This window comes from Nannospalax galili, unplaced genomic scaffold, assembly GCF_000622305.1.
Source record: "Nannospalax galili isolate Female #2095 unplaced genomic scaffold, S.galili_v1.0 scaffold610, whole genome shotgun sequence".
NCBI classification, from domain to species: domain Eukaryota; kingdom Metazoa; phylum Chordata; class Mammalia; order Rodentia; family Spalacidae; genus Nannospalax; species Nannospalax galili.
In genome coordinates this window covers 1,841-28,633 of record NW_008329141.1, presented here as the reverse complement: position 1 = coordinate 28,633, position 26,793 = coordinate 1,841, and the positions used below count along the sequence as shown (strand labels likewise).

General features: G+C 39.7%; 1 protein-coding gene and 1 pseudogene across 2 annotated transcripts; one reads left to right on the top strand and one right to left on the bottom strand.

The window, feature by feature from the left end:
- Positions 1-706: 706 nt before the first annotated feature.
- Positions 707-18,933, bottom strand: LOC103734288 (origin recognition complex subunit 2; the record flags this gene model as incomplete). Of its 2 annotated transcripts, XM_008833169.3 has the most annotated exon segments (8): positions 707-1,783; positions 3,498-3,616; positions 5,030-5,091; positions 6,788-6,959; positions 8,464-8,610; positions 12,972-13,068; positions 14,378-14,510; positions 18,824-18,933. In XM_008833169.3, coding segments are annotated over 8 exon segments (927 nt in total), but the record flags the coding sequence as incomplete, so codon positions are not given.
- On the top strand, positions 15,789-16,072 carry LOC103734482 (annotated as a pseudogene).
- Positions 18,934-26,793: the final 7,860 nt, after the last annotated feature.

Genomic DNA, 26,793 nt, shown 5'->3' with positions numbered 1-26,793 from the left:
AAGGTGCTTGCTGCCAATCCTGATGACTTGAGTTCAATTCCGTTGTCTTCTGACTTCCACACATGGGCTGTGGTGTAAGTAGCCAACAATAAATCAGCATAAATAAGAAAAAAAATCAAATTGTACTCATGGACAAACTTGCTTACATATTTTAACTAGCCACTAGTTATATTTAAACTTTTGTGGTTTTTTGACACAAGGTCTCCCTGTAGCCCCAACTGGCCTGGTACTGCCTAGGTAGACCAGGTTGGCCTCAATCTCACAGAGATCTGCCTATATCTGACTCCTAAATGCTGAGATTAAAAGTGTGTACCACCACACCAGGCTAAAATTAAACCTTTAACAGATCTCATAAAATTATTATATGTGGGCTGGAGAGATGGTTCAGCAGTTAAAAACACTGGTTGTTCTTGCAGAAGACCCGGGTTTGAATCCCAGCACCCACATGGCAGCTAACAACTGTCCGTAACTCCAGTCCCAGGAGATCCGACAGCCTCTTCTGACCTCCGCAGGCATTGCACGACATGGGCGCACTTACCTACATATAGGCAATACACGCATGCACATAAAATAAAAATAATAAAATTAAAAAAAATTATTATATGCCACAAAGAAATTATTTAAAAATACCAAGCATTTCTGGAAATATTTTCATGAAAGAGCTTACAAGATTAGCAATAAATGAACAACACTGAGGCAGTACAGATTTTATTAATGCTATTTTAATGATGAATTTCATTTGCAGGTGTGAAATATTTCAGGATGTATGTGACGACTATAAATTGACAATAATGGCCAAGCTTGGTCTTTTTACTGTTTCTAAGAAAAAAGGCTCACATAAATATTCAGGTTTGAGATCATCAGTTTAGGAAAAAATGGAAGTATCTTACAATGAGTTTTATGTCTGCTTGAGAGAGAATCAGGATCAGCCAACCATTACAGTGCTACCCACCTGCATGTTATTTAAGAAAAATATGCTAATATATACGAATAATGAAATGGTTTTATTTTCTATTGTCCTGAAAACAATTACTAAAATGTAATTCAGGATTTTATTAGCCTGGCTTCTCACTTGTACAATGAAAATCAATATCACAGTCCATAGTTCACATGCTTTCTAGATTGGACACATACTCTAAGTCTTACACTTTTTCCACTATCTCAACTGGATAGTGTCCATCCCTAAGTATACAGCCTCCGTCCATAAGGAGAATGCTGACCACCATTTATACCTTTTCTTGTCATTTCATAAAAGGCAAGAGATGACCTACCTTCTCTGTACCATCACTCTGACACATAGAACACATTCATCAACTCCTGACCTTCTACGTTCACACTCTGGAACATGCAGCACACTTGCGGTAATTCAGCTCTGGGAATGTTGAAAGGCCCTCAAAAAATTAGGAATAACATCTAGTATAAAAGAATTCAAAAACACCCAGTTCCAAATAATCCCTGAGCACACTGTTCATCCCAGAAAGAAGTCTCCAGAGAGTAATAAATTAAAGGCACATTTTTTCCAGTGGACAACCACTGCATAGTACTAGAAATAGTATACCAGCCAGGCTAATCAAAGTTCAAATTGATGAAACCTCCCTTCAATATTCAATCCTGTATGTTAGAAGAACAATTATTTTTGACCAGAGGAATAGCAGCTGGAGTACAATAAACCTTCCACATGAGGTCCAAAGACAGCTTAAACCTCCTCTTCTTCCTTTTCCAAGAAATCAGTCAATGTTCCATTGTCAACAGGAATTAATAAATATTCCACACCATCAGTTCCCTATGAGACATAAAAACACTATATGTTAGTCTCTTGTGAAGGAGGTATTTGGACCTTCCTATTGTTAGCTGTAACAGAAAAACGGATTTCATTTCTTTGAGTCAATATTTTATTTTAAAAAATATTTTATTATTTTAATTTTATGTGTATGAATTTATTGTCTGCATGCATAAAAGTGCACACATGTCATGCAGTGCCCTCAGAGGTCAGAAGTAGGAGTCAGATCTCCTGGAACTAGAGCTACAGATGGTTGCTATCAGAAGTAGGAGTCAGATCTCCTGGAACTAGAGCTACAGATGGTTGCTAACTACCATATGGGTGCTGGGAATCGAACCTGGGTCCTCTGCAAGAGCAGTCAGTACTCTTAACCGCTGAGCCATCTCCCCAGCCCCCATTTGTTAATTTTATGTGTATGAATATATTGCCTGTATGTATGTAAGTGCATCCATGTCATGCAATGCCTGCAGAGGTCAGAAGAGGCTGTCAGATCCCCTGGAACTGGAGTTATGGATAGTTGTTAGCTGCCATGTGGGTACTGGGAACCAAATCCAGGTTCTCTCCAAGAGCAGCCAGTGCTCTTAGCCACTGAACCGTCTCTCCAGTCCCATGATGCATTATTTTAAATAAATACCCAAGTATAAAAATTAAGGCAAAGTGCACAAGACATGTGTGTCCATTTTAAAACAGTGAGATATAATTAAGCCACTTTATAACAGAAAATAAGCATAACTAGAGGGCGAGTAGAGGCTGTTTACATCACTGTGCTTTTGAGCATGTCCAGTCTTTTGACACTGCACACCAGTTATGATCTGTAAAGTTCATGCTTGAGAGCCTAATAAGCCACAAAGTGAAAAACAAAAATTCACTCAAAATCTTATGTTTTCAGTAAGTTAATGGTTTTGTGCTGGGCCACATTCACAGTTATCCTGGGGCCCATATGGCCCATGGGCTGTGGTAGGACATGAATGCTAGGTCCTTCATCCTCCAGCCCTCTTCAGAACCTGAGAGTACTCATTTCTCTGTTCTTTGTTCCTGTTTCAACAAGTTCCTTCCTACTGGCTTTGAATTTAATGATCCCTATTTTAAAATCTTCCAGTCAGGCGTGGTGGTACATGCCTTTAATCCCAACACATGGGAGACAAAGACAGGCCTGTGAGTTCCAGGCAGGCCAGTCTGGTCTACACAGTGAGTTCCAGGCCAGCTGGTGTTACAGGGAGACCCTGTCACCGCCCCCCCTCCCCAAACTTCCATTAGATTCATTCTTCCAACTAGTGCCCTACACATCATCTTTCCAGAGAGTTATCTATAATGTCCATTTCTTCCTTTCGCCACACAGTCCATTCCACATTCCTAAATCCTGGGCATTTCCATCTTCAGCTTCCTGGCCTTTTGGCAGCATCTGACACTGCAGAGTTTTATTCATTTTCTCTTACTCTGGCTTCTGTGGCATCATTTCTTCTTTTTTCTTTCTGGCTATTTCACCCACCCTTGCCTTTGGTAAATAAATATGTACTCATGTTGGGCATGGCGGCACACACCTTTAATCCCAGCACTTGGCAGGCAGAGGTAGGTGGATCTCTGTGAGTTCAAGGACACCATGGTTCTACATATTGAGTACCAGGCCAGCTGGGGCTACAGGGAGACCCTGTCTCAAAAAGACAAAAGAAAGAAAAAAAAAATGTATTCATATCCAATGCTAAAACAGAAGTATTACCTTCTTTGTTCGTATAAGTTTGTGGTCCCTAAATTCAGTTAACTGGGCTCGGAGTGTGAGATCACTGTTGACAAGGAATGCCTCCCGACACCGCTGATAAAAATCTTGGAAAGAAAATCCTGGAGAGTTGAAAAGATGTAAGCATAATCAGTATTTTTAAAATGTAATTAACTGCCGGGTGTGGTGGTGCACGCCTTTAATCCCAGCACTTGGGAGGCAGAGGCAGGCGGATCTTTGTGAGTTCAAGGCCAGCCTGGTCTACATAGTGAGTTCCAGGACAGCTGGGGCTACAAGGTGACCCTGTCTCAAAAAAAAAAAAAAAGTAATTAATTAGTTAATTAATTAATGTGTATGTGATTGTATGTGCATGTGGGTGCCTGCCAAAGCCAGAAGAAGGCATAAGATCAGGCAGCTGGAGTTATAGGTAGTTGTAAGCCATCTGACTGGGTGCTGAGAACCAAATTCCAGTCCTTTGCAAGAGCAGCAAGTGCTCTTAAATGCTGAATGCCCTCTCCAGCCCCATAATTAGCAGTTAATACATGGCCCCATACATAGATATCCATATAAAGAACACTAAGCTGAATTTTGGTTTATGAATTTTAAACAAAATCAACTGCTGAAAGTAATCAATTGTGACCAAGTATGATATAACCTTGTGGGTATTTAAACAGTGTAAATAGAGGACTGGAGAGATAGCTCAGTAGTTAAGAACACTTGCTATTCATCCAGAGGACCTGGGTTCAATTCCCAGCATCCACATGGTAGCTGAAAACCACATGTAGCTCCAGTTCAAGGGGATTCGACACCCTCTTCTGGCCTCTGCAGGGCATTGCATGTAGTGCACTTACACACATGCAGGCAAAACACATACACATTAAAAAAAAAAAACAAAACTGTAAATAAAACTGACTTTTAAGGTGGGAACTAGTATGCAATTACTAGTTTGCATATATCAACATATTATTTTTGCCAAAGGGAGATAAAAAACAAGATGCCTCATATGAAAAATATGTTAATATGTTAATTGGCACAGTCATGGTTACAGTACATGGATTTTATTAAAACACATTATACAGAGCTGGAGAAATGGCTCAGCAGTTAAGAGCACTGACTGTTCTTGCAGAAGACCGGGGTTTGAATCCCAGCACCCACATGGCAGCTAACAACTGTAACTCGAGTTCCAGGGGATCTGACAGCCTCTTCTGTCCTCCGCGGGCATTGCAAGACACGGGTGCACTTACTGACATGCAGGCATAACACATAAAATAAAAATAACAAAAATATTTAAAATACATTATGCTATACATTAACAGGTTTATCATTAAATTCCCACTGGTAAACAATTGATTCAGCAGTATTATCTGTAAAGATGCTTGAAAACTAGCTACAGGTTTGGGCAGACAAACAAACCCACTATGGAACTACAACTCATCATTACTGTGAGAAATGCAAAGCTCTCATTAGATTAAAAAACTGGGCATATTAGAGGGGTAAAGAAAAGTCACAATTAAATATCATAAATAATTTCATACCAATATAGGAAGGGTTATCCTGGTTATCCAGCTGGTACTTTATTAGTAGCCTAAAAATCCCCCTGTGGAGAAAAAATAAGAATTCAAATCAATGGAATAGAAAATGCCAAATACTTAGCCTGGCTTCATTATCTTCTGTTCCTTTCATATCCTTACAGAGGAAAAGCTTTTTTAATCTAGGAATATTTTTCCCCTACTATAAAACTTGTAAGTCTAAAAAGGAAAATATCAATTTCATAACCCTAAGATAACAGCTACTAACACCAAATGTTAAGAACTTATTTTAAGGCTGGGTGTGGTAGCTCACACCTTTAATCCCAGCACTTGGGAGGCGAGGCCAGCCTGGTCTACATAGTGAGCTCCAAGCCAGCTGAAGCTACTGCAAGACCCTGTTTCAAAAAGAAAAAAAGAAAAATCTTATTTTATGTATTTTAAATCTTTTGGGAATGAAGTAGTGCAGAAATAAATTTGTACATTAATAGACTATATATGCCATTTTATATAGCTGGTCTTTAACTCATTTTTATCATGTAATTAAAAAGCTTCTAGTGGTGGTGAGGGACGGGGGAATGAAGAAGAGGATGATCTGGGAAGATGGCTCAGTTGGTAAAATGCTTGCCATGCAAGCATGAAGACCTGAGTTTGATTTCCAGCACCTATGTAAGAAGCTAGGTGTAGCGATAAATCTTTTGTGATCCCAATGACAGGGAGGCAAGAGGCCAGGCTTCCACTCTGCAAGCCCTAGGTCCTAGTGAGCATCTCTGTCTCAAACAAAAGAGTTGACAGTACTTGAGGAACAACAGTACTTGAGGTTCCCTTTTTATGTCTATACACATGTGCACGCATGTACATGTATAGCACACACACACTCAAAAACTTTTTTAAAAAAATATTTATTCTTTATTTTATGTGCATGCATGTATGGCGTGCATGTAGGTAAGTGCACCCGTGTTGTACAATGCCTGCAGAGGACAGAAGAGGCTGTTGGATCCCCTGAACTGGAGTTATGGACAGCTGTTAGCTGCCCTGTGGGTGCTGGGATTTGAACTGACCAGTCAGTGTTCTTAACCACTGAGCCATCTCTCCAGGCCCCACACTCAAAAACTTTTAAAGTCAAACATGAGGTAGATATGCTAACACATCCCCATAGTCCCAGTTGCAAAGAAGTCTGAAGCAAGACTGCTTGAAGACATGAGTTCAAGAGATCTCTAGTTTGAGTAATACAGCAAGAACCCATCTGATACACAAGAAGGAAAATCCAACAAAAACCCTGATTTTTTTCTGATTAGAACTTAGCTGGGTGTGGTGTTGCATGCCTTTAGTCCCAGCACTTGGGAAGCAGAGGCAGGAGGATCCCTGTAAGTTCAAGGTCGGCCTGGTCTACAAAGCCAGCTGAGGCTACAGAGAAACCGCCTAAAAAAGACAAAAACAAAAAAACAAAAACCGAAAGAACTTAAAACACTTTAATTCAGGGAAAAAGAATTATTTATTTTTATTTGGTCTTTTTGAGACAGGGTCTCCCCATAGCCCCTGCTGGCCTGATCATGTCTGTGAGGGATTGTCTTGAATGTTAATAGATACAGAAGAACCCAGTCTACTGTGAGCAGTACCATCCCTAGGCATGTGGTCCTGGCCTCAAATGTATGTGTACATATGTATATCTCTAGATATTTCTATGTGTATACACACACACACACACACACACACACACACACACACACACACACACACTCACACTATTTATAGTTTCATTCTTACCTTGCATTGGGGGTAAGACTTCGTAACACATGAGTCAGAGAACTAAGTGGTAGAGATCCGGATTGTTTAACCAGAAGAGAATTCTCATAGGAAGTTTCTTCAGTGTAAGGATTATATGTAGTAGTTTCATACCAGAGCCAATTATAAAGACTCTGTTTTGCATGATCCCACACTACAGAACACAATCAAAGAAAAGAATTAGAAATTACTGTCATATTATCATGTTACTATATTTTATTTCAGGAAAGAATGATAAAGCATTAAAAGTTTAAAAAGCATCCTAAGGCTAGGTATATAGCTTAGTGGTAAAGTACTTGTTTAAAGCATACAAGGCTCTGTGTGTAAGCTAAAAAAAAAAAAAAATTCTAAAATGTATCATTTTTGTTACTTCTTCATCTAAATCTATAACTCACAATCTGCATTCACTGACAGTTGATATCTGGATTATTTTGTTTTGAGACAGGGTCTCACTAGGTAGCACAGGCTGGCCTCAAATTCACAATCTTTCTGCCTTAGCTTCTTAAATGCTAAGGTTATAAATATGAGACACCTCAGCTGGCTAACATCTGAATTTTTACTTGAATATTTAATACACATTAAAATATCTTAGTATCATCAAGGAATTCTTTGAAAAACTTAATTTTACCTTTTTGTTTTACAAAAAATTTTACCTTTATTTTACAGTTACTACAAACCCTTCAAATTCATGAAATAAATGCTACAATACTATAAAAAGTTGAATGAAACCCAAAATAATGGGTTTCTTCTTCCTTAGTAATTTTAGATGTGAAATATACTTTTTTAAGCATATGAATTTTTATTTTCAAGAATTATATTCTAGGGGCTGGAGAGATGGCTCAGTAATTAAGAGCATTCTTTTTTTAAAAAAATTTTATTATTTTTATCTTATGTGTATGCATGCATTGCCTGCATGTAGGTAAGTATACTTGTGTTGTGCAATGCCTGTGGAGGTCAGAAGAGGCTGTCGGATCCCCTGGGACTGGAGTTACGGACAGCTGTTAGCTTCCATGTGGGTGCTGGGATTCGAACCCGGGTCTTCTGCAAGAACAACCAGTGTTCTTAACTACTGAGCCATCTCTCCAGCCCCAAGAGCACTAACTCTTGTTGCAGAGGAACTGAGTTCAGTTCCCAGCACCTATATAGTAGCTAGTAACTGTCCATAACTCCAGTTCCAGGGGATCTGACAGCCTTCTTCTAGCCTCCATGGGCATTGTATACATGGGTACACTTACAGATAGACAGACAAAATGTTCATATACATAAAAATTAACAACCCCCAAAAATAAAAAAGAATTTTATCTTTTGTGTGTGTGTTTATTTTATATGTAATGAGTGTTATTCCTGCATGTATGTAAGTGTACCCATATTGTGCGGTGCCAATGGAAGACAGAAGAGGGCTTCAGATCCTCTGGAAATGGAATACGGACAGTTGTTAGCTACCATGTGGGTGCTGGCATTCAAACCCAGGTCCTCTGCAAAAGCAGTGCTCTTAGCTGCTGAGCCATCTCTCCAGTCCTAATAATTGTATTTTAAATTAAACTGAGAATAACCTTTTGGCACCTGTGTCTTTTTCACAAACTAAAGTCATACTGAAAAATCAGAAAATTTTGTTAAGACTAATCTCTCATAAAGAAAAATAGCAGTATTTAACTTACTGAGAGGAGCATTGAGGTGATCGATAGATGCTATAAGATACACGTTTTGCAAAGATGACAACTGTCCAATAATTTGTTGGCTATTGTCTCCTCTCAACATTTGGCTATCCAAATTGTGGATAAGAAGGAAGAGTTCTAAAGAAGAATCTGAAAGGAAAGGGAATCCAATTACTGCTTTCAGTGAAGACTATAAAGTCCTACTACATACAATGCTTAGGTACTAAAGTAGGGTAGGAGAGAGTAACAGTGTTAGCTGAGTATGGTGAACTATGATTGTCCCAGCTACTCAGGAGGCAGAGGTGAGAGTATCACTTGTGCCTTAGCAGTTTGAGACTGGCCTGGGCAACAGAGCAAGACTCCATCTCACAAACAAACAAATTAAAAAAAAACAACACCCCCCCCAACCCAACAATAGCAATAAAACTTCTACTAAGGAGTATGCAACTTATTGAAAAACCTACTGATGGGGCTCGAGAGCTGGCTCAGTGGTTAAGAGCACTGACTGCTCTTGTAGAGGACCCGGGTTCGATTCCCAGCATCCACATGGTGGCTACCAACCATCCTTAATTCTAGTTCCAGGGGAATCCGAAGCCCTCTTCTGACCTCTGTGGCATTGCAGGACATGGATGTACTCACATACATGTAGGCAATACACTTACACACATAAAAATAAAAACAAAGAAAACAACAAACCCCCCAATGTTACTTATTCTTAAAATAGGTAAGACATGATTATCACTTGAATTAGGCCCTAAAGAAAACATTGTTGTTTTTTTTTTGGGGGGGGGGTTATTTTACTTTAATTTTATGAGTGATGTATGTATGTGCACCACATGTGTGCATTGCCCACAGAGGCCAAAAGAGAGAGTTGTATCTCCTGGAACTGGAGTTACACGTAGTTGTGAGCTGCCATGTGGGTATTGGGAATGGAACTTGGGTCCTCTGCAAAAGCAGCCAGTGCTCTTACCACTGAACCATCTCTCTAGCCCCTACAACTTTATTTATTTCATTTTTTTGTTTTTTTTTTGAGAAAGGTATGTATGTAGCCCTATGTAGCCCTGGCTGACCACCAGTGAAGACTAGGCTGGCTTCAAACTCATAGATCCAGCTGCTTCTGCCTCTCAAGTGCTGGGATGAAAAGCGTGTGCCACCATGCCTGGTTCAATTTTATTTTTATTGTACACTGTTGATTTATTAACATGGAACTTACAGTTAATAGCTTACTGTAACTCATACCCAAAGTACGCTTATATAACACAGTCCCCCCCGCCCAGCCCCCCTATTACCTTATAGCCTCTCTGTTTTAGAAATATCAAGTATTTTAGTGCTATGATTGGGGGCCATTTAAAAAAGTTAAATCACCAATAAAATCACAAATGTGAAAAATATTGTTTACAGTATCAACTTTGTCTTCAGGTATGAATGTGTGCACCAGGCAATTCAGTTACTGCTTCATACATATCTGTTTGACTGTAATAATGTTAACAATATCAGTTTTAGAGCTACAAAATGAACATTACTAAGTAGATGAATTTACAAAAATATTTAGTTCTCTGTATCTTGGTGTTCCACATCCACAGATTCAACCATAGATTGAAACATCTGAAAAAACTGTAGCTATACTGAACATATATAGGCTTTTCCCCCTGGCAATACTTAAATTTGGCATAACAAGTATAGCGTATATGTTACATTAGAGATGACAACTGATTTGAGATGATTTAACGTATGCAGGAGGATATGCATTGGTTATATACAAACACATCTTTTAAAAATTTATGTATTTTGTGTGCATATGAGGGAGGGTTCCATGGTGAGAGGACAACTTGAAGCAGGTGTGAAGGTCAAAGGACAACTTGCAGCAGTCAAGTTCTCTCCTTCCACCATGTGTGTTCCTGGAATTGAACTCAGTGCCATATTGCTGGCCCCAAATATGCCACTTTCTTTAAGGAACCTGAGCACCTGCATATTCTGGTATCCACAAGAAGTTCTAGAACCAATCTTCCCTTGGATACCAAAGGATAAGTGCACACAATATGTGAATAGTGAGTGAAAACTGACTGTACTTTGGAATTTTGGGGGAGGGGGGGCTTCTTTTAAAAAAATATTTTATTAGTAATTAAAATTAATTGTTTTTGGGTCTTTCTGAGACAGGGTCTCCCTGCAGCCCCAGCTGGCCTGGAACTCTCTATGTAGACCAGACTGGCCTTGAACTCACAGATATCTGCCTGCCTCTGCCTCCCGAGTGCTGGGATTAAAGGCATGTGCCACCACATCTGACTTTATTATTTTTATTTTATGTGTATTCCTGTATTGCCTGCATGTGTCTAAGCGCACCTGTGTCATGAAATGGCTCTGAAGGTCAGAAGAAGGTGTTGGGAGTCCCTGGAACTGGAGTTATAGACAGTTTTTAGCCACCATGTGGGTGCTGGGAATTGAACCTGGGTCCTCTGTAAGAGTAGTCTGTGCTCTTGACCGCTAAGCCATCTCTCTAGTTCTGTTTTTGTTCTTTTTTAAAAAACATATTTTATTTATTGTTTTTATTTTTATGCATATGAGTATATTGCCTGCACATATGTAGGTATACCTGTGTTGTGAAATACCAGGGGAGGTCAGAAGAGGGTGTCAGATCCCCTAGAACTGAAGTATGGATGTTTGTTAGTCACCATGTGGGTGCTAGGAACTGAACCCAGGTCCTCTGCAAGAGCAGCCGGTGCTCTTAATTGCTGAGACATCTCTCCAACCCCAGTTTTTGGGATTTCTGAGTCAGGGTCTCCCTGTAGCCCCAGCTGACCTGGAACTCAGTGTGTAGATTAGGTTGGCCTCCATCTCAGAGATCAGCCTGCCTCTGCTGGGATTAAGGGCATGCACCACCACTCCCGGCAAAACAACTGACAGTTACTATCCTAGTTAGAGCCTGAATATTCTTTACAATTTTTTGATACGCTTATACAAGCAAAACATCACACCCAGACTACCAAATCCCTCCTCCCATTCTACAGATCTTAAACACACAGAATCTATTTTCATTTAGTTGTGTGTGTGTGTGTGTGTGTGTGTGTGTGTGTGTCTGCACGTGCACATGACTGCCAGTGTACATGCCCATGCATGTACATGCATGCAGAGGCCATGGATGTTGAGTGTCTTCTTGCTGTCTGCCTTATGCCCCTGAGATAGAGTCTCTCACTGAACCTGAAGCTCACTAGTTCAGCTAGGCTGACGGACCAGTGAGCGCCTAGGATCCACCTACCTCCAACTCCCCAACGTTGGAGTTACAGGCACATGGGCTTTTATACAAGTACTCAAAATTTGACTCAGGTTTTCATACTTGCTATGCAAGTGCTCTTACCCTGCCTCCTCCCAGTGAGTCACTTCACCAACCCAGAGATTCTATAGTATATAAGATTATCTTGCGACTGAAGTGATAGCTCAGCCATTAAGAACACTTGCTGATTTTGTACTAGAGCCAGGTTTGGGTCTCAGCACACACATGGCAGCTCACAATGAATTCCAGCAGATTTGACACCCCTTTCCAGCCTTTACAAGCACCAAGTCCACACACAGTGCACATATATACATGAAGGCAAACACTCCTACACATAAATAATAATGTTTTGCTAGTTTTGTTTTTTCACGTGTCGTTCTGAAAACCAAACCTAGTCTTGCATATAATGCTAGGCAAGAGCTCTACAAACGAGCCACAAAACCCAGTCCCAGGCATAAAAATGTTTTATAAAAATATTAATATATGGGACTGGAGAAATGGGAAGCATGAGGCCCTGAGTTCAATCCTCAGGATCCATTTTTTAAAAAGGCTGGGTGCAGTAGTTTCCGTCTGCAATTCCAGTGGTGGTGTGGGGGGCGGGGGCAGAGACAGAGGATCCCTGAGGCTTGCTGGCTAGCCAGTCTAGTGGAGTTGGTGGATCCAGGGTTAGTGAGAGAATGCCTTAAAAAATAAGGTAGAAGCCAGGTATGGTGGCGCACACCTGTAGTCCCAAGCACTTGGGAGGCAGAGGCAGGTGGATCTCTGTGAGTTCAAGGCCTGCCTGGTCTACATAGTGAGTTCCAGGCCAGCTAGGGCTACAGGGAGACCCTGCTTCAAAAAGACCAAAAAAAAAAAAAAAAAAAAAAAGTTAGAGAGTGACTGAGGAAGACACCTCATGCTAACCTCTGGCCTCCACACACATAAACATGTACACAAGCCTAAAATATTAAATATAAAATGTCAAAGATGCACCAGTCAGCTATAGGCACTTCACACTGACAAAACAAAAGGAAAAAGTAGTCTGAAATAACAGGATACAGAGTTAAGACAGTATGAGTAACTCCTTTCAATTAGGTGAAATTTGTAGAACAAATTCATAAAAAGGATAAATGATTTTAGAGATGTCTAAGTTGGCACTGACTTGACTATTCATATTAAAACAATAATTTTTGTATGTAATTGCATAAATATGGAAACGTATATGTTCAACTTTACCCTGAAAACTACAGATTATTTATGTTACCTTCTTTAAATTTGTTTATTATCCAGTTTAGCTGGTCCAACACACTTCGGAACGTACCCACATGATCGAGGACTTCTTCGGTTATAGAATTCAGGATCTACATCATAAAAATGTAAGAGGTACCATATCAACTCAATTTATTCTGTCAGATAGGATAAATACAATTAGCAAATTAATCCTTTTTTATAAATTAAAAATGATTTTGGATTTCTCATAGTTTAAAAAAAATCACTGAAAATTTCACTGGGTACTTAAGTATATTTAATTCATTTTTTGGTTTAATTCATTTATGGCTGAAAGGAAACAGAGAAGAATAGCAAAGTGAAAAAATAATGTAAGAGGATGGGGGGAAAACAGTAAGAAAAAGCAGAAATCTATGAATTCGTCAAAAGCAACAAGACACAAACACTAATAATAGTAAACAAGCAACACTATGTAGCTTAATATCCACCACCAAAAATTGATTTAATTCTCAAATGATAAAAATCATGAACATGGGGCTGAAGAGATGGCTCAGCAGTTAATAGCACTGACTGCTCTTGCAGAGGACCTGGGTTCAATTCCCAGCACCCACATGGTGGCTAACAACCATCCTTAACTCCAGTTCCACAGGAATTTGATGCTCTCTTCTGACCTCTGCAGGCACTGCACAACACAGTGCACTACATACATGCAGGCAATATACTCATAGACATAAAAATAAGAAAAAAATAAAAGAAAAAATCATGAACATTTGAAGTAGTCTGATAAATGTTCTATAAAACTATCCACTATTTATATTTTTAATATGCCAAAAATGACATGAAAATGTAATTGCAGATCTATAATCCTATTCTTGGACATTCCAATGATAACTTGGTATAGTAAATAAAGGTAGCATTTTTCTAAGGATTAAGACATTTAAGTTTCATTTACGTGTGTTTGTATAGGTGCACATACATGTGGCGTACAGAGGACAAACGTGGGTCTTGTTCCTCAAGTGCTGTCTACCTACCTATCTATTTATTTAGAGATAGGGTCTCTCATTGGCCTAGATCTCACCAAGGAGGCTAGGCTGACTGGCCGATGAGCTCTGGGGCTCAGTCTATCCCTGCCTCGCCAGTACACACTACCACACCTGACTTTTTCTTCTTTAACTTGAGCTCAGGGGACTGAACTCAGATTCTCTTTACTTCCCTTATCCCATGGTCAGTTTCACAGTAAGAAATTCAAAGATGGAATTTCAAAGCTAGATTGCTTTGAATCTAAACACATGATCTTAACACTGTGCAATCTAACAAGTGTGAAAGTTGAAACAAAATCTTTTTTATTTAATGTTTGGGAACAGAAACAACATCCTCACTACTGTGAGGTTATAGCTTGGCAAAGGATATAATGTTATTCCTTTGAGCAGTTTTGAGACTTACTGATTTCACACTGATTCCAGGAAAGAAGCCATTGATGACAACATGAATGGAATTCTGAAGCATGGTGGTTCGAAATCTTTCTAGTAAATCTCTCTTAGAACCCAAACCATAAAGCACAATGTTGAACCCAAGGCTGTTAGGAAAGATAGCATTCATGAAATTAAAGTTTAAAGCTTCCAATTGCCAACTTTATTATTAACCTTTTTTTGTTATTGTTTTATTTTTTTGGGACAGGGTCTTCCTGTAGCCCCAGCTAGATATCCACTTGATTCTGCCTCCTGAATGCTGAGATTAAAAGCATGCATCACTGCACCTGGCCTCAACCATTTTTTTTTTTTAAAGCTAATAAAGATTACAGAAAAAAACCCATAAATGAATAAAATAAAAATAAAAGGCTAAATAAGTGATGTACACCTGAAATCCCAGCACCTGGGAGACAGAAGAAGTACTACATTCTTGAAGCCAGCCAGGCTACATAGTGAGGTCCTGTCTCATAAATATAAAAATAAATGAAAAAAAGTAAAAAGTACTAAGTCATCTAAATAATTATTGACTCCCAAGTAATACACAGAAAAGACACTGTTTTATTGCCTACATGAAAACTTAGTTTCAACTTTTTTGCTGACTTTTCTCCCTTCATTCCTGGAAACAAGAAAGACTAGGATCAGTACTAAACATTAAAGGAAGGCTAAAGCAGATTTGAAATTAATAGAGTAAGGGCTGGTGAGATGGCTCAGTGGTTAAGAGCACTGGCTGCTCTGCCAGAGGACCTGGGTTCAATTCCCAGCATCCACATGGCAGCTAATAACCATCTGTAACTCTGGTTACAAGGGATCTGACACCCTCTTCTGACCTCTATGGGCACTGCATGACATAGGTGCACTTTGCACTGGCTGTTCTTGCAGAAGACCAGAAGACCCAGGTTCAAATCCCAGCACCCACATGGCAGCTAACAACTGTCTGAAACTCCAGTTCCAGGGGATCCAATGGCCTCTTCTGTCCTCCACGGGCATTGCACAACATGGGTGCACTTACCTACATGCAGGTAATATACACATACACATTAAAAAAAAAAAATAATAATAAAAAAAATTAAAGAAACAAATTAAATTGGAAAGGTAAATCACACTAAAATATTAACTTTATCATGAAAAAAATGAGCTTTTAAAAGAATACAGTGTTAACTGAAAGGATTTCAGCAGGAAAGCATCTATCATTCTAGAAAGATCACACTTGTTAGGGAATAGTGAAGGGAAACAAAAGCCAAAGATGGTAGATTTGAATTAACTATCATAAAGAAAACTGTAAAATGCTCAGAGCTTTGTGGGAGGGCAAAATAATAGGATTTAGACTGATTAATATAGAGGATGAAGAAAAGGTGTTTCAGTAAACACAGTTGCTTTTGGTACTCATGCTGGATTTGGAGGAAGCAGGAAGCAGGCCTGGAGTGGGAGAATTTGTGGACCTGTACATCACGTGGAAACCACGAACAACTGCATCATTGGTGCAAAGGACCACACATCCACCCAGATGAATGTGGCCGAGGTTGGCAAGGTAACTGGCAGGTTTAAAGGTCAATTTAAAACCCAAGCTATATGCAGGGCCACTCACAGGATGGGTGAGTCAGATGATTCTATTCTTCGACTGGTGAAGGCAGACCACATCAACATTTTTTCAAAGAACTTCTGATCAGAAGAAATTGGGGATATGACTGGGCTGGAGAGATGGCTTAAGTGTTAAGAGCACTGAATACTCTTGCAGAGGACCTGGGTATGATTCCCAGCACGTACATGGCAGCTAACAACTGTCCATAACTCCAGTTCCAGGAGAGCCAATGACTTCTTCTGACCTCCTTGGATATTGCACTACATGGGTGCACCTACCTACATGTAAGCATCACACTCATATACATAAAAATAATAAATAAGGGGCTGGAGAGATGGCTCAGTGGTAAAGAGCACTGACTGCTCTTGCAGAGGACCCGGGTTTGATTCCCAGCATGGTGGCTATGAACTGTCCTTAACTCCAGTTCCAAGGGGACTCTGATGCCCTCTTCTGACCTCCATGGCATATATATATACTTTAAAAAATAGTAAGTAAAAAAAATTTGTTTTTTAAAAGTTTTCTGTTACAGATAATTACACAAATGGGGTGACTGATGTGTCCTGTGCTAGGTAGGGGGCACAGGAGAGACTGTTAATCAGATGATGTCAATTTTATGTATATTCAGTTATTTATAGACCATCCAGGTGGGATGTTCCAACATATATTCTGATAGTTACATCTACTGCTGCTGCTGAGTCGGAGATAACACTCAGGAGAACCGTTTACCTAAAAAGAACAAGAGAAGCCAAGCCAGTGGGAGAGTGAATGGGGTCAAATCCACGTACATAATTATTTTAAAAGAATTTTTTATGTGTATGAATGTATTTCCTGCCTGTATGTAAGTGCACCTGTGTCATGCAATGCCCAAGGAAATCAGAAGAGGGTGTTGGATCCCCTGGAACTAGAGTCATAGATGGTTGTTAGCCACCATGTGGGTGCAAGTCCTCTGCGAGAGCAGTCAGTATTCTTAACTGCTGAGCCATCTCTCCAGCCCCATATCTGTAATTATCTATAGAGAGACCAGTCAGACACAGTATTTATCTGATATCCTACCCTCAGGAATGCAAGATAGCCCAGAAATAGAACAGGAATGATATTACCCTGGAAGGTATTAGCAAGGTCCAAAAACCTGAAAGAGGCAAGGGAATTAAGAGTGCTAGCAAGTCCATTAAGTAGCTGACTATAGGTCCAGACTGAGAAGCAAAGCAAATCAAGCTATCCTGAGTTGACATTGTTAAAAGGACAAATTGGTAGGCCGGGGAATGGGATAAAAGCACAGAACTGTTGTACAAATTCATAGTGCACACATCCATAGCTACCAAGAAAACTTGAGGTCCTCGCCGGGAAGATAATCATTCTTTTCCCAATATAAACACTGGACATAATGCTAAAAATAACCCAGGGTCAACTGTGATAATCTCCATGTTCTTATTGCTACAACTGCTTGCTTGGTTTCTGTTTCTCTGCTTTTTGTCTCCCTGCCTCTAATCATGCTCAATCCGTACTCTCCTTTCCTCCCTCCCACACAGAAAATGAACCTAAGACCTCACAAATACTAAGTACAAACTCTACAATGAGATAGAGCCCCAGCCTTTTTTTGTTATTGTTGTTTTCAATTTTGACATGGTCTTCCTAAGTGACTCGGGTCCATCTTTATATCTGCTTTCTTATTTTCCACCGTGACTATACATTTGTAAATGTGTAGGTATGCCGGGCATGGTGGCACACACCTTTAATTCCCACACTTGGGAGGCAGAGGCTGGCGGATCTTTGTGAGTTCAAGGTCAGTCTGGTCTACATAGTGAGTTAAAGGCCAGCAGGGACTACAGGGAGACCCTGTCTCAAAAAGACCCAAAAAAGGGGCTGGGCGTGGTGGGGCACACCTTTAATCTCAGCACTTGGAAGGCAGAGGCAGGCAGATCTTTGTGAGTTTGAGGCCAGCCTGGTCTACATAGTGAGTTCCAGGACAGCTGGGGCTACAGGGAGACCCATTCTCCCAGAAGCTGGATTACAGGTGTGCGCCCCCACACCTGGCATCATATATATATATATATATATATATATATATATATATGCTTATATCAGTGTACATTTAAAGCACTTACAGCTTTTTCTCATTTCTTAATTTTTGTTTTTTTTGAGACAGAATCTCATGCAGCCCAGGCTGGCCATGAACTTACTATGCAGCTGAGGTGACCCTGAAATCTTGATCCTCCTGCTTCTACCTATCAAGAGCTAGAACTGGAGTTGGAAGATGGCTTAGCAGTTAAGAACACTGGCTCTTCTTGCAGAAGTCCCAGGATCGAATCCCAGCACCCATATGGAGGCTAAAGACCATCAGTAACTCCAGTTCCAGGGGATCTGATGCCCTCTTCTGTCCTCCTACGGCACTGCATGACACTGGTGTACTTAAACACATGCAGGTATAACACTCATACACATAAAAAACAAAACAAAACAAAACAAAGGAAGCTAGATGTGGCGGCATAGGCCTGCAGTCCCAGCACTTGGGAGGCAGAGGCAGGTAGAGCTCTGTGAGTTCAAGGCCAGCCTGGTCTACATAGTGAGTTCCAGGCTAGCTGGGGCTACAAGAAGACCCTGTTTCAAAAAGACCAAAAAAAACCCCACAAAAAACAAAACTACCACCACAACAAAAATACAAAGGAAAATAAGAAATCAAATGTACTATTTTTTCTTTTTAGGGTTTCACACATGCAAAGTAAGCAGTCTACTATTGAGGTATAGTGCCAACTTGACAATCAAATAAACTAAATTATGTTTTAACACAAAGATATACACATACACATTATTTTTTATTGTGCAATGGTTTGTAATACTTACTGTAATTGCAGCATCCACTTATGAAATTGTTTCTCATACTGTTGATTTAACTGTTTAATTTCAGCAGAAAAGGAAGGAGAAAATTTGCTCAATAAGTTGCGCAGAGTTTGCTTTAAAAAGAGAGTGAGAGACTGTTAGTGGAAATGACTTTAAATAGGTATGGAAATCAGTACACTGTCTGAATACACACAGCATACAGCATATCAAATCTTACTTAAATATTTGCTTTCTTAAAGTTCTTTTATTGTAAATATGTAATAACAATAAAATTCCAATTATAAAGCTTTAATATCTAAAAAAACAGTTATTATAAGATGATCAAACCTGCTTTCCAGTTTTCATAACAAATTCAGACAGACAAAACAAAATGAAACCGCCAACAATAACTACCCTCCCTCCTGCCCCATGGATTTGGAGCCGCAGCTCAGTGGTAGTGTTTGCAAGTATGAAGTTCCAGGTTTGACTCACAGTACAAGAGTAACACAATCAGAAAGTACCAAACTTGTAGATTTAAAAACAATGTAAGCAGTAAGGTAATTCAGTATTAATCTCTGGTAAACATTAAAGTTTATTACTTACCATTATCAATAATGAACTTCTATTACTGCTCTTTTTCAAAAGGTTATTTCTAATAAATTCTGTATCACTGATAAGCATGTGTTGTAGTTTGGATATAAAGTGTCCCCTCAAAAGGCTTGTGGGTGAAGGTTTGAGCCCTGCTATGGAATGAAAGCTCTGAAACTGGGAGCCAAAATACGTCTCCTGGTCTTACGTTGTTGTTCAAATATTTTATCACAATGATGAAAAATGACTAACATAGCATGACAAATAGAAATATAAAAACACTGGGGGTGGTGCATTGTCCTGCCCACCCCCAGCCCCAAACATGGAAATGTATGCTGGTGAAACAAATATGATTTTTTTGGGGGGGTCTTTTTGAGACAGGGTCTCCCAATAACCACAGCTAGCCTGGAACTATGTAGACCAGGCTGGCCTTGATCTCACAGAGATCCACCTGCCTCTGTCTCCTGAGTGCTGGAATTAAAGGTGTGTGCCACCATGCCTAGCTTAAATATGATTCATTTTCTGATACAAAAATTTTGGCAAAAAGCTATCTATGTATCTTTAATACCACATTTTTATTTTTGGTTTTACATGTATTTTGTGTGTGTGTGAATGCCCATGTGTCATGGACATGTGTGGAGGTCAGAGGTCAACTTGCAGGAGATGGTTCTCTCCTGCCACCACATGCATTCTAGGGATCAAACTCAGGGCATCAGGCTTGGTGGCAAGTGCCTTTATCCTATGAGTCACCTTGCTGACCTTGATGTACTTTTTATACTGGAGTAGAGTTACAATCAATATTCCAAATATTCTATCCTATAGTTTTTACCCACATATTTAATGAGAAAAAGACTCTTCTTAGTAAATTGTAAAAAAGACTCTTCTTAGTAAATCTACCTTAGTAAATAGGTAGTATTTAAGCTCTCATCTAGTGATATTTAGAGCCCTGAACAAGCAGAAAAAGCATTACTATCATTTTCAGTTGTTTTTTATACTAGAATGTCTGAGGATATTTACTTGAGTGTGAACTCTGGAATATTATTCTCATCTGTGCACTTCCACTTCAATTATCAACACTCAGGGAGACCCACCCATACCTTCTACCATGTGACTCTGCTGTCCCTCCTACTAAATGAGTGGAGTCTCGTTCTCTGCCTCTTGATTTTACTTTCAGTCATGTGTTTGGTATGGCCACTAGAATGAGGCACAAAGAACACTGCCAGTATTTTTTTTTTTTTTTTTGGTCTTTTGAGACAGGGCCTCCTTGTAGCCCTAGCTGTCCTGGAACTCACTATGGAGACTAGGCTGTCCTTGAACTGCCAGAAATCTGCCTGCCTCTGCCTCCCAAGTGCTGGACTACAGGTGTACACCACCACACCTAGTTATATTACCAGTTTTTGTTTTTTTTTTCCAAAATTTATTTGTTATTTTTATTTTATGTTTGTGTATTGTCTGTATGTAGGTAAGTGCACCCGTGTTGTGCAATGCCCATGGAGGACAGAAAAGGCTGTCGGATCCCTTGGGACTGGCTGGAGTTACAGACAGTTGTTAGCTGCCATGTGGGTGCTGGGATACGAACCCGGGTCTTCTGCAATAACAACCAGTGTTCTTAACTGCTGAGCCATTCTCCAGCCCTCCTTGCCAGTTTTAACCCCAGGCTTTAAGAGGTTGTCTGTTTTTCTACTTCTTCCCTTAAGCCTCTATCATCATAATGAAAATATTCCTCAGCTAGCCCATGGTCCAAGACAGACATGGGAGAAATCCTAGACTGCCCAACTTCCAGCTAAACCACAGACATAAGAAATAAATGCTTATTGTCACATGCTATGCTGTGTCTACAAGTCCCTTCTTTCAATATCATTGACATTATTTCTTAGATTCTCTTAAGAGATATTTTTTTGCTAATAGGTCTGATTTAGACCCTAGATCCATTTATTCTCTCATGTTTCTTATATTAAAAATAAATACAAATAGTCTTTTTTTTTTTTTTTTTCCCTTGGAACTACTTGGTTATCTGACATTTATTTTTTTCTATTTATTTATTTATTTGATTTTTTGGAGACAGGGTCTCACTCTGCAGCCATGACTGGCCTGGAACTCACTTTGTAGATCAGGCTGGTCTTGAATTCAGTGATCTGCCTGCCTCTGCCTCCCAAATGCTAGGATTAAAGTGGTATGGCATCATGCCTGACAATTATTTACATATATTAATACTTACGTGTTTATTGCAGTATTCACAATAGCCACGATGGAACTACTAATGGATAAGGAAATGCAGCCTATACACACAGTAATTTCAGTTTTAAGAATATTGACATTGCCACTTTACAACACGGATGCATTTATTATGAATGTGTATAAACCCATTTACGTGTGTATGTACATGTACTTATGTGTTTGCTGGTTACATGTTTCCACATGCATGTGAAACTGATAGGTCAGGTGTCTTCCTCAATTACTCTGAACCTTATTTTTTGTTAGATTTTATTTATTTTTATTTTTATGTGTATGTGAGTGCCTCCATGTATGTATGTATACTATGTGCATGTCTGGTGCTCTCAGAGGCCAGAAGAGAATGTCAAATATCCTGGAACTGGAGTTATAGGGGTTGTGGGCCACCTGGTGTGGGTGCTGGGCACTGATTCAGGTCCTCTCAAAGAGTAGAAAGCCCTTTTAACCACTGAGCCATCTCTCTAGCCCCTTGACCTTCTTTTTTGATAGGATTTCTTTTCTTTCTTTTTTAAAAATTTTATTATTTTTAGTGTGTATGATATGGATATGTGAATTCAGGCACATACATGCCACCTGTGGACGTCAAAAAACAACTTTTGGGGATCAGTTCTCTTCTTCCATTGTGGGATCTGAGGATTGAACTCTGGTCTACAAGTTTGCACTGCAAATGCTTTTACCCACTGAGCCATCTACCTGGCCTTGAGATAGGGTTTCTCACTGAACCTAAAGCTCACTGGCTGGCTAGACTAGCTGGCAAGCAAGTCCCAGAAGACCTGTCTCCAATTCCCCAGAGCTGGGATTATAGGTGCCTATCATCACACCTGGCTTTTTTATGTAGGTGCTGGGGATAAACTCAGTCCTCATGCTTGCACAATAAGCACTTACCAACTGAGTGATCTCTCCTGCCCCTCTGACACGTTTACTTATTTATTTATTTATTTATTACTTGAGACAAGGTCTCACTATGTAGCTTTAACTGGCCTAGAACCCAGTATGTAGACCAGGTTGGCCTTGTACTCACAGAAATCTCCCTGCCTCTGCCTGAGTGCAGGATTAAAGGCACACACCAGCACGACCAGCTGACAGTTATTTATTTTTAAATATTTTATTATTGGGCTGGAGAGATAGCTCAGCAGTTAAGAGCACTGGCTACTCCTGCAGAGGACCCGGGTTCGATTCCCAGCACCCACATGGTGGCTACGAACCGTCCTTAACTCCAGTTCCAGGGTGCCACCTCCAGCTTATAACTTCTTTTGACTAAAAGGAATTTTCTGTTTGTTTTGATCACTTATTATTTTTATTTTATGTGTATGAGTGTATTGCCTGCATGTGTGTGAGTGTACCCATGTCCTGCAATGTCCACAGAGGTCACAAGAGGGCTTCATATCCCCTGAAACTGGAGTTAAGGATGGTTCGTAGCCGCCATGTGGATGCTTGGAATTGAACCCAGGTCCTCTGCAAGAGCAGCCAGTACTCTTAACTTGAGCCACCTCTCCAGCCCCCTCTGATAGTTGTGTGTGTGTGTGCGTGTGTGTGTGTGTGTGTGTGTGTGTGTGTGTGTGTGTGTTTAGACAGGGTCTCCCTGTAGCCCCAGCTGGCCTGGAACTCACTACGTAGACCAGGCTGGCCTCGAACTCAGAGAGATCTGCCTGCCACTGCCTCCTGAGTCCTAGGATGTCATTTTTAACTAGTCTCTGATCTTGCCTCAATACCAATGACCTGAGTGAGAAAAACAACACAAACCCCACACATGCAGCACCATGTTATTCAGTTGCAGAGCCTCACCTTATACTCTCCTGTATCTTTTCTCCATCTGGAAACATCTGTTAAAAGCCTTTAATTCCAGCACTCGGGAGGCAGAGGCAGGCGGATCTCTGTGAGTTCAAGGCCAGCCTGGTCTACACAGTGAGTTCCACGACAGCTGGGGCTACAGGGAGACCCCATCTCAAAAAGACAAAAAAAAAAAAAAAAAAAAAAAAAAAAAAAAAAACTGTCAAAAAAAAAAAAAAAAAAAAAAAAAAAAAAAAAAAAAAAAAAGCCTGTTCTCCTTAAAAAATCCACTGAATTATGATTTGCACTGTACAGATCGAGGATCTTGAAAATCTAAAATGCTCCAAAGCTCCAAATGTTTTGAGTGCTGACATGCTGCCACAAGTGGCAAGTTCCACACCTGAACTCATAAGATACAACAGTTAAGGCAAGAGAAGCACTGAAAACATTGTATAAAATCACCTTCAGTGTATGTGTCTTCCATATGTAAGTAGTATAAATGAATTCTGGGTTTAGACCTAGGCCTCATCCCCAAGATATCTTATTATGTTAATGTAAGTATTCTAAAATTAAAAAAAATAAAAATAAAAAAAATTTAAAAAATTAAAAATCTGAAATACTTCTGGTCCCATAATAAGATCTTGGTAATCTTTGAGTCAACAATTAATTTCTTCTTGATTATTAACCCCATTTTCTTCTTTAGGTTTACTTAAAAAATTTTAATTATATGTATGTGTATGTGTTGGGGTGAGTAGGTGGTTGGATATATGCACTTGAGTGCATTGCCCATGGATGCCAAAAGAGGGATTTGGACCCCTGGGAGCTGGAATTACACACGGTTGTGAGTCAGCAGACATGCGTGCTGGGAACTTTACTTTGATCTTCTGGAAGAACAGTGCTTGTTTTTACTTTCTGAGCCATCTTTCCAGTCCCTAGCCCCACTTATTACTTAAAGACGTTCACACTAAATGGCTGTATCCTCTCATATAGGAGGCTTTTGGTCAAAACTCCAAGGATAGCTAGGCTTGGTGGTGCAACCCTTTAATACCAGCACTCAGGAAGCAGGCTACACAGCTGGGGTTACAGTGAGACCCTGTTTTAAAACAAAACAAAACAAAAAAAAATCCAAGGACTGGACAGATATTATTTTATTGTAAAATAAGTTATTGGAAAAGCAGTTCATAGTCACCACAGTCACCCTGTTATCTTACTGTACTATGCAAGCTTTTCCGAAGTGTCAAGAAGAATATCCTCCACTTTCTGCAAAGTTTATAAGAGACTGAAAAGTCAGGCTGCAGATTTTGTTTTACAGATCAATAAGCTCAATGAATATGTGGTTTAAGTGAAGAAGGGAGCAATGGTACATGAATATTAAGGAGCTATGTCCTCAGTCATTATTCTAAATCCTGAAGAAACAAAAAGTAAAAAAGTCTAATTGTTTTATCAAATAGAATTCTAATTCACTGTATTATTTACCATTTATATAACAAATATTTAATAACTACAACACATCAATTAGTAGTTCTTTTTTAAAAATATATTTTATTTTTATTTTACATATGATTGTACTGTCTCCATGTAGATAGGTGCACCTGTGTTGTGCAATACCTGGAAAGATCAGAAGAAGGCATCAAACCCCCTAGACCTGGAGTTACGGACATCTGTTAGCTGCCATGTGGGTGCTGGGAATCAAGCCTGGGTCCTCTGCAAGAGCAGTCAGTGCTCTTAACCACTGAGCCATCTCTCTGGCCACCCAGTTTCTGTTCTATGGCTGCATGTTCATAGTTGTGTTTATCAGTTACCTTCAGTAGCAGATGACAAAATTGTGATTGAATTACTTAGATAAGGAGTATCTTTTCACCTGGCAGTACTGATTTAGTCTAAGGGTGGTTAAGTGGCTAAATAATAACACGAAAAGAATTAGGTTGCAGTCTTCTTCCTCTGCTCTCTTTACAGCGTTTTAGCCTCATTTTGGTCTGTTAACATTCTCAAGATGGCTACTGTAATTCCAGGAAGAAAATGGTGGCAACAACAACAACAATTTCTACCAGAAGGACTGATTTTTTTCCAGTGTTTTACTCTAAAACAGGGAAATCCTCCCCTAGAAGCCCTAGCAATTCATGTCTCATTTGCTAAAAATGGCTTATCTCATGTAATTGGCAAAACAAGTAAGATTATCCCTTATGAATGGCTTAAATAGGAGTTTACCCTTGAATCCTATGGACTAGGAAGGTTACATATGTCTACTAATTGGCAGTGTCTCCTCTACCTAGGCACTCTGGTTTACAGTGAGTAGCGGAGGGCCTTCAGTCTTGGCTCTGTGTGTCCCTAAAGCCTGGATGTTTTATGTTGTGCTTGCTGCACATGCCAAATCATTATTGCAGAAACTACTGGTAGATGCCATCATTTTCCAGTGGCATTTTCTTTCTGGTTTTTTTTTTTTTTTAAATGTATTGCCTTCACGTATGTAAGTATACCTGCATTGTGCAATGCCCAAGGTCAGAAGAGGATGTCAAATCCCCTGGAACTGCAGTTATAGATGGTTGTTAGTTGCCATGTGGGTGCTGGAACTGAACCCCGGTCTTCTGCAAGAGCAGTCAGCACGCTTAACTACTGAGCCATCTCTCCAGCTCCTAGTGGCATTTTCTTGTATAACAAGGGACGTATAGAGCATAGAAGTGCCAAGGGCAGTGGGGTAATAGTGGCAACTAGGAAGAAGATAAACACTCTTATCCCTTGGTCTCATTTGCAGAGCTTGGTCTTACCATCTGTTAAAGTAGGTAGTTGAGCACCCTGTCTTTTCTGAGTGCATTGAGTGTTTAGTATTTCATTGAACTTTTCTCTGGTGGACCAATGCTGACTATCATCTATTCATATACTTATTTGCTGTCCTGATCTCTTTATTAAGTGGTTCACACTTTTACTCATTTTAAAATTGGGTGGTTTTATTGAGTTATACAAGTTTTTTATAAATTCTATAAATAAGTTCTTGTGTTTAATATATATTTTGCTAGCAATTTTTTCCAATCCATGGCTTGCCTTTTGATTTTGAAGAGCAAAATTATTGCCTTCTAGTTCATGCTTTTTGCATGAGATTTAAAGAAAATTTGCATTGTCCATGGTGGGTGCTGAAGTACTCAGTTCTCAGGATGCCCCGATTCTCTGCATCTGAGATCCTGTACTGTTTGATAGTTCTGAAAACAATTAGTGCCATCAGGGTGTAAAGGCCAGAGTTTTAGACTCCTTTCTGAGCCCTGTCCTTGAAGCCCATCCCTTTATTCACTCATCCATCTATCTAACTGTTATTTAATGAGTATAACCATCTCTCCAGCCTCTGTTTCTTGATAGTTCAATTCATGAACCTTTCATTTCATGAGCTTAATCTAAAAAGGTGTGACTCTAAA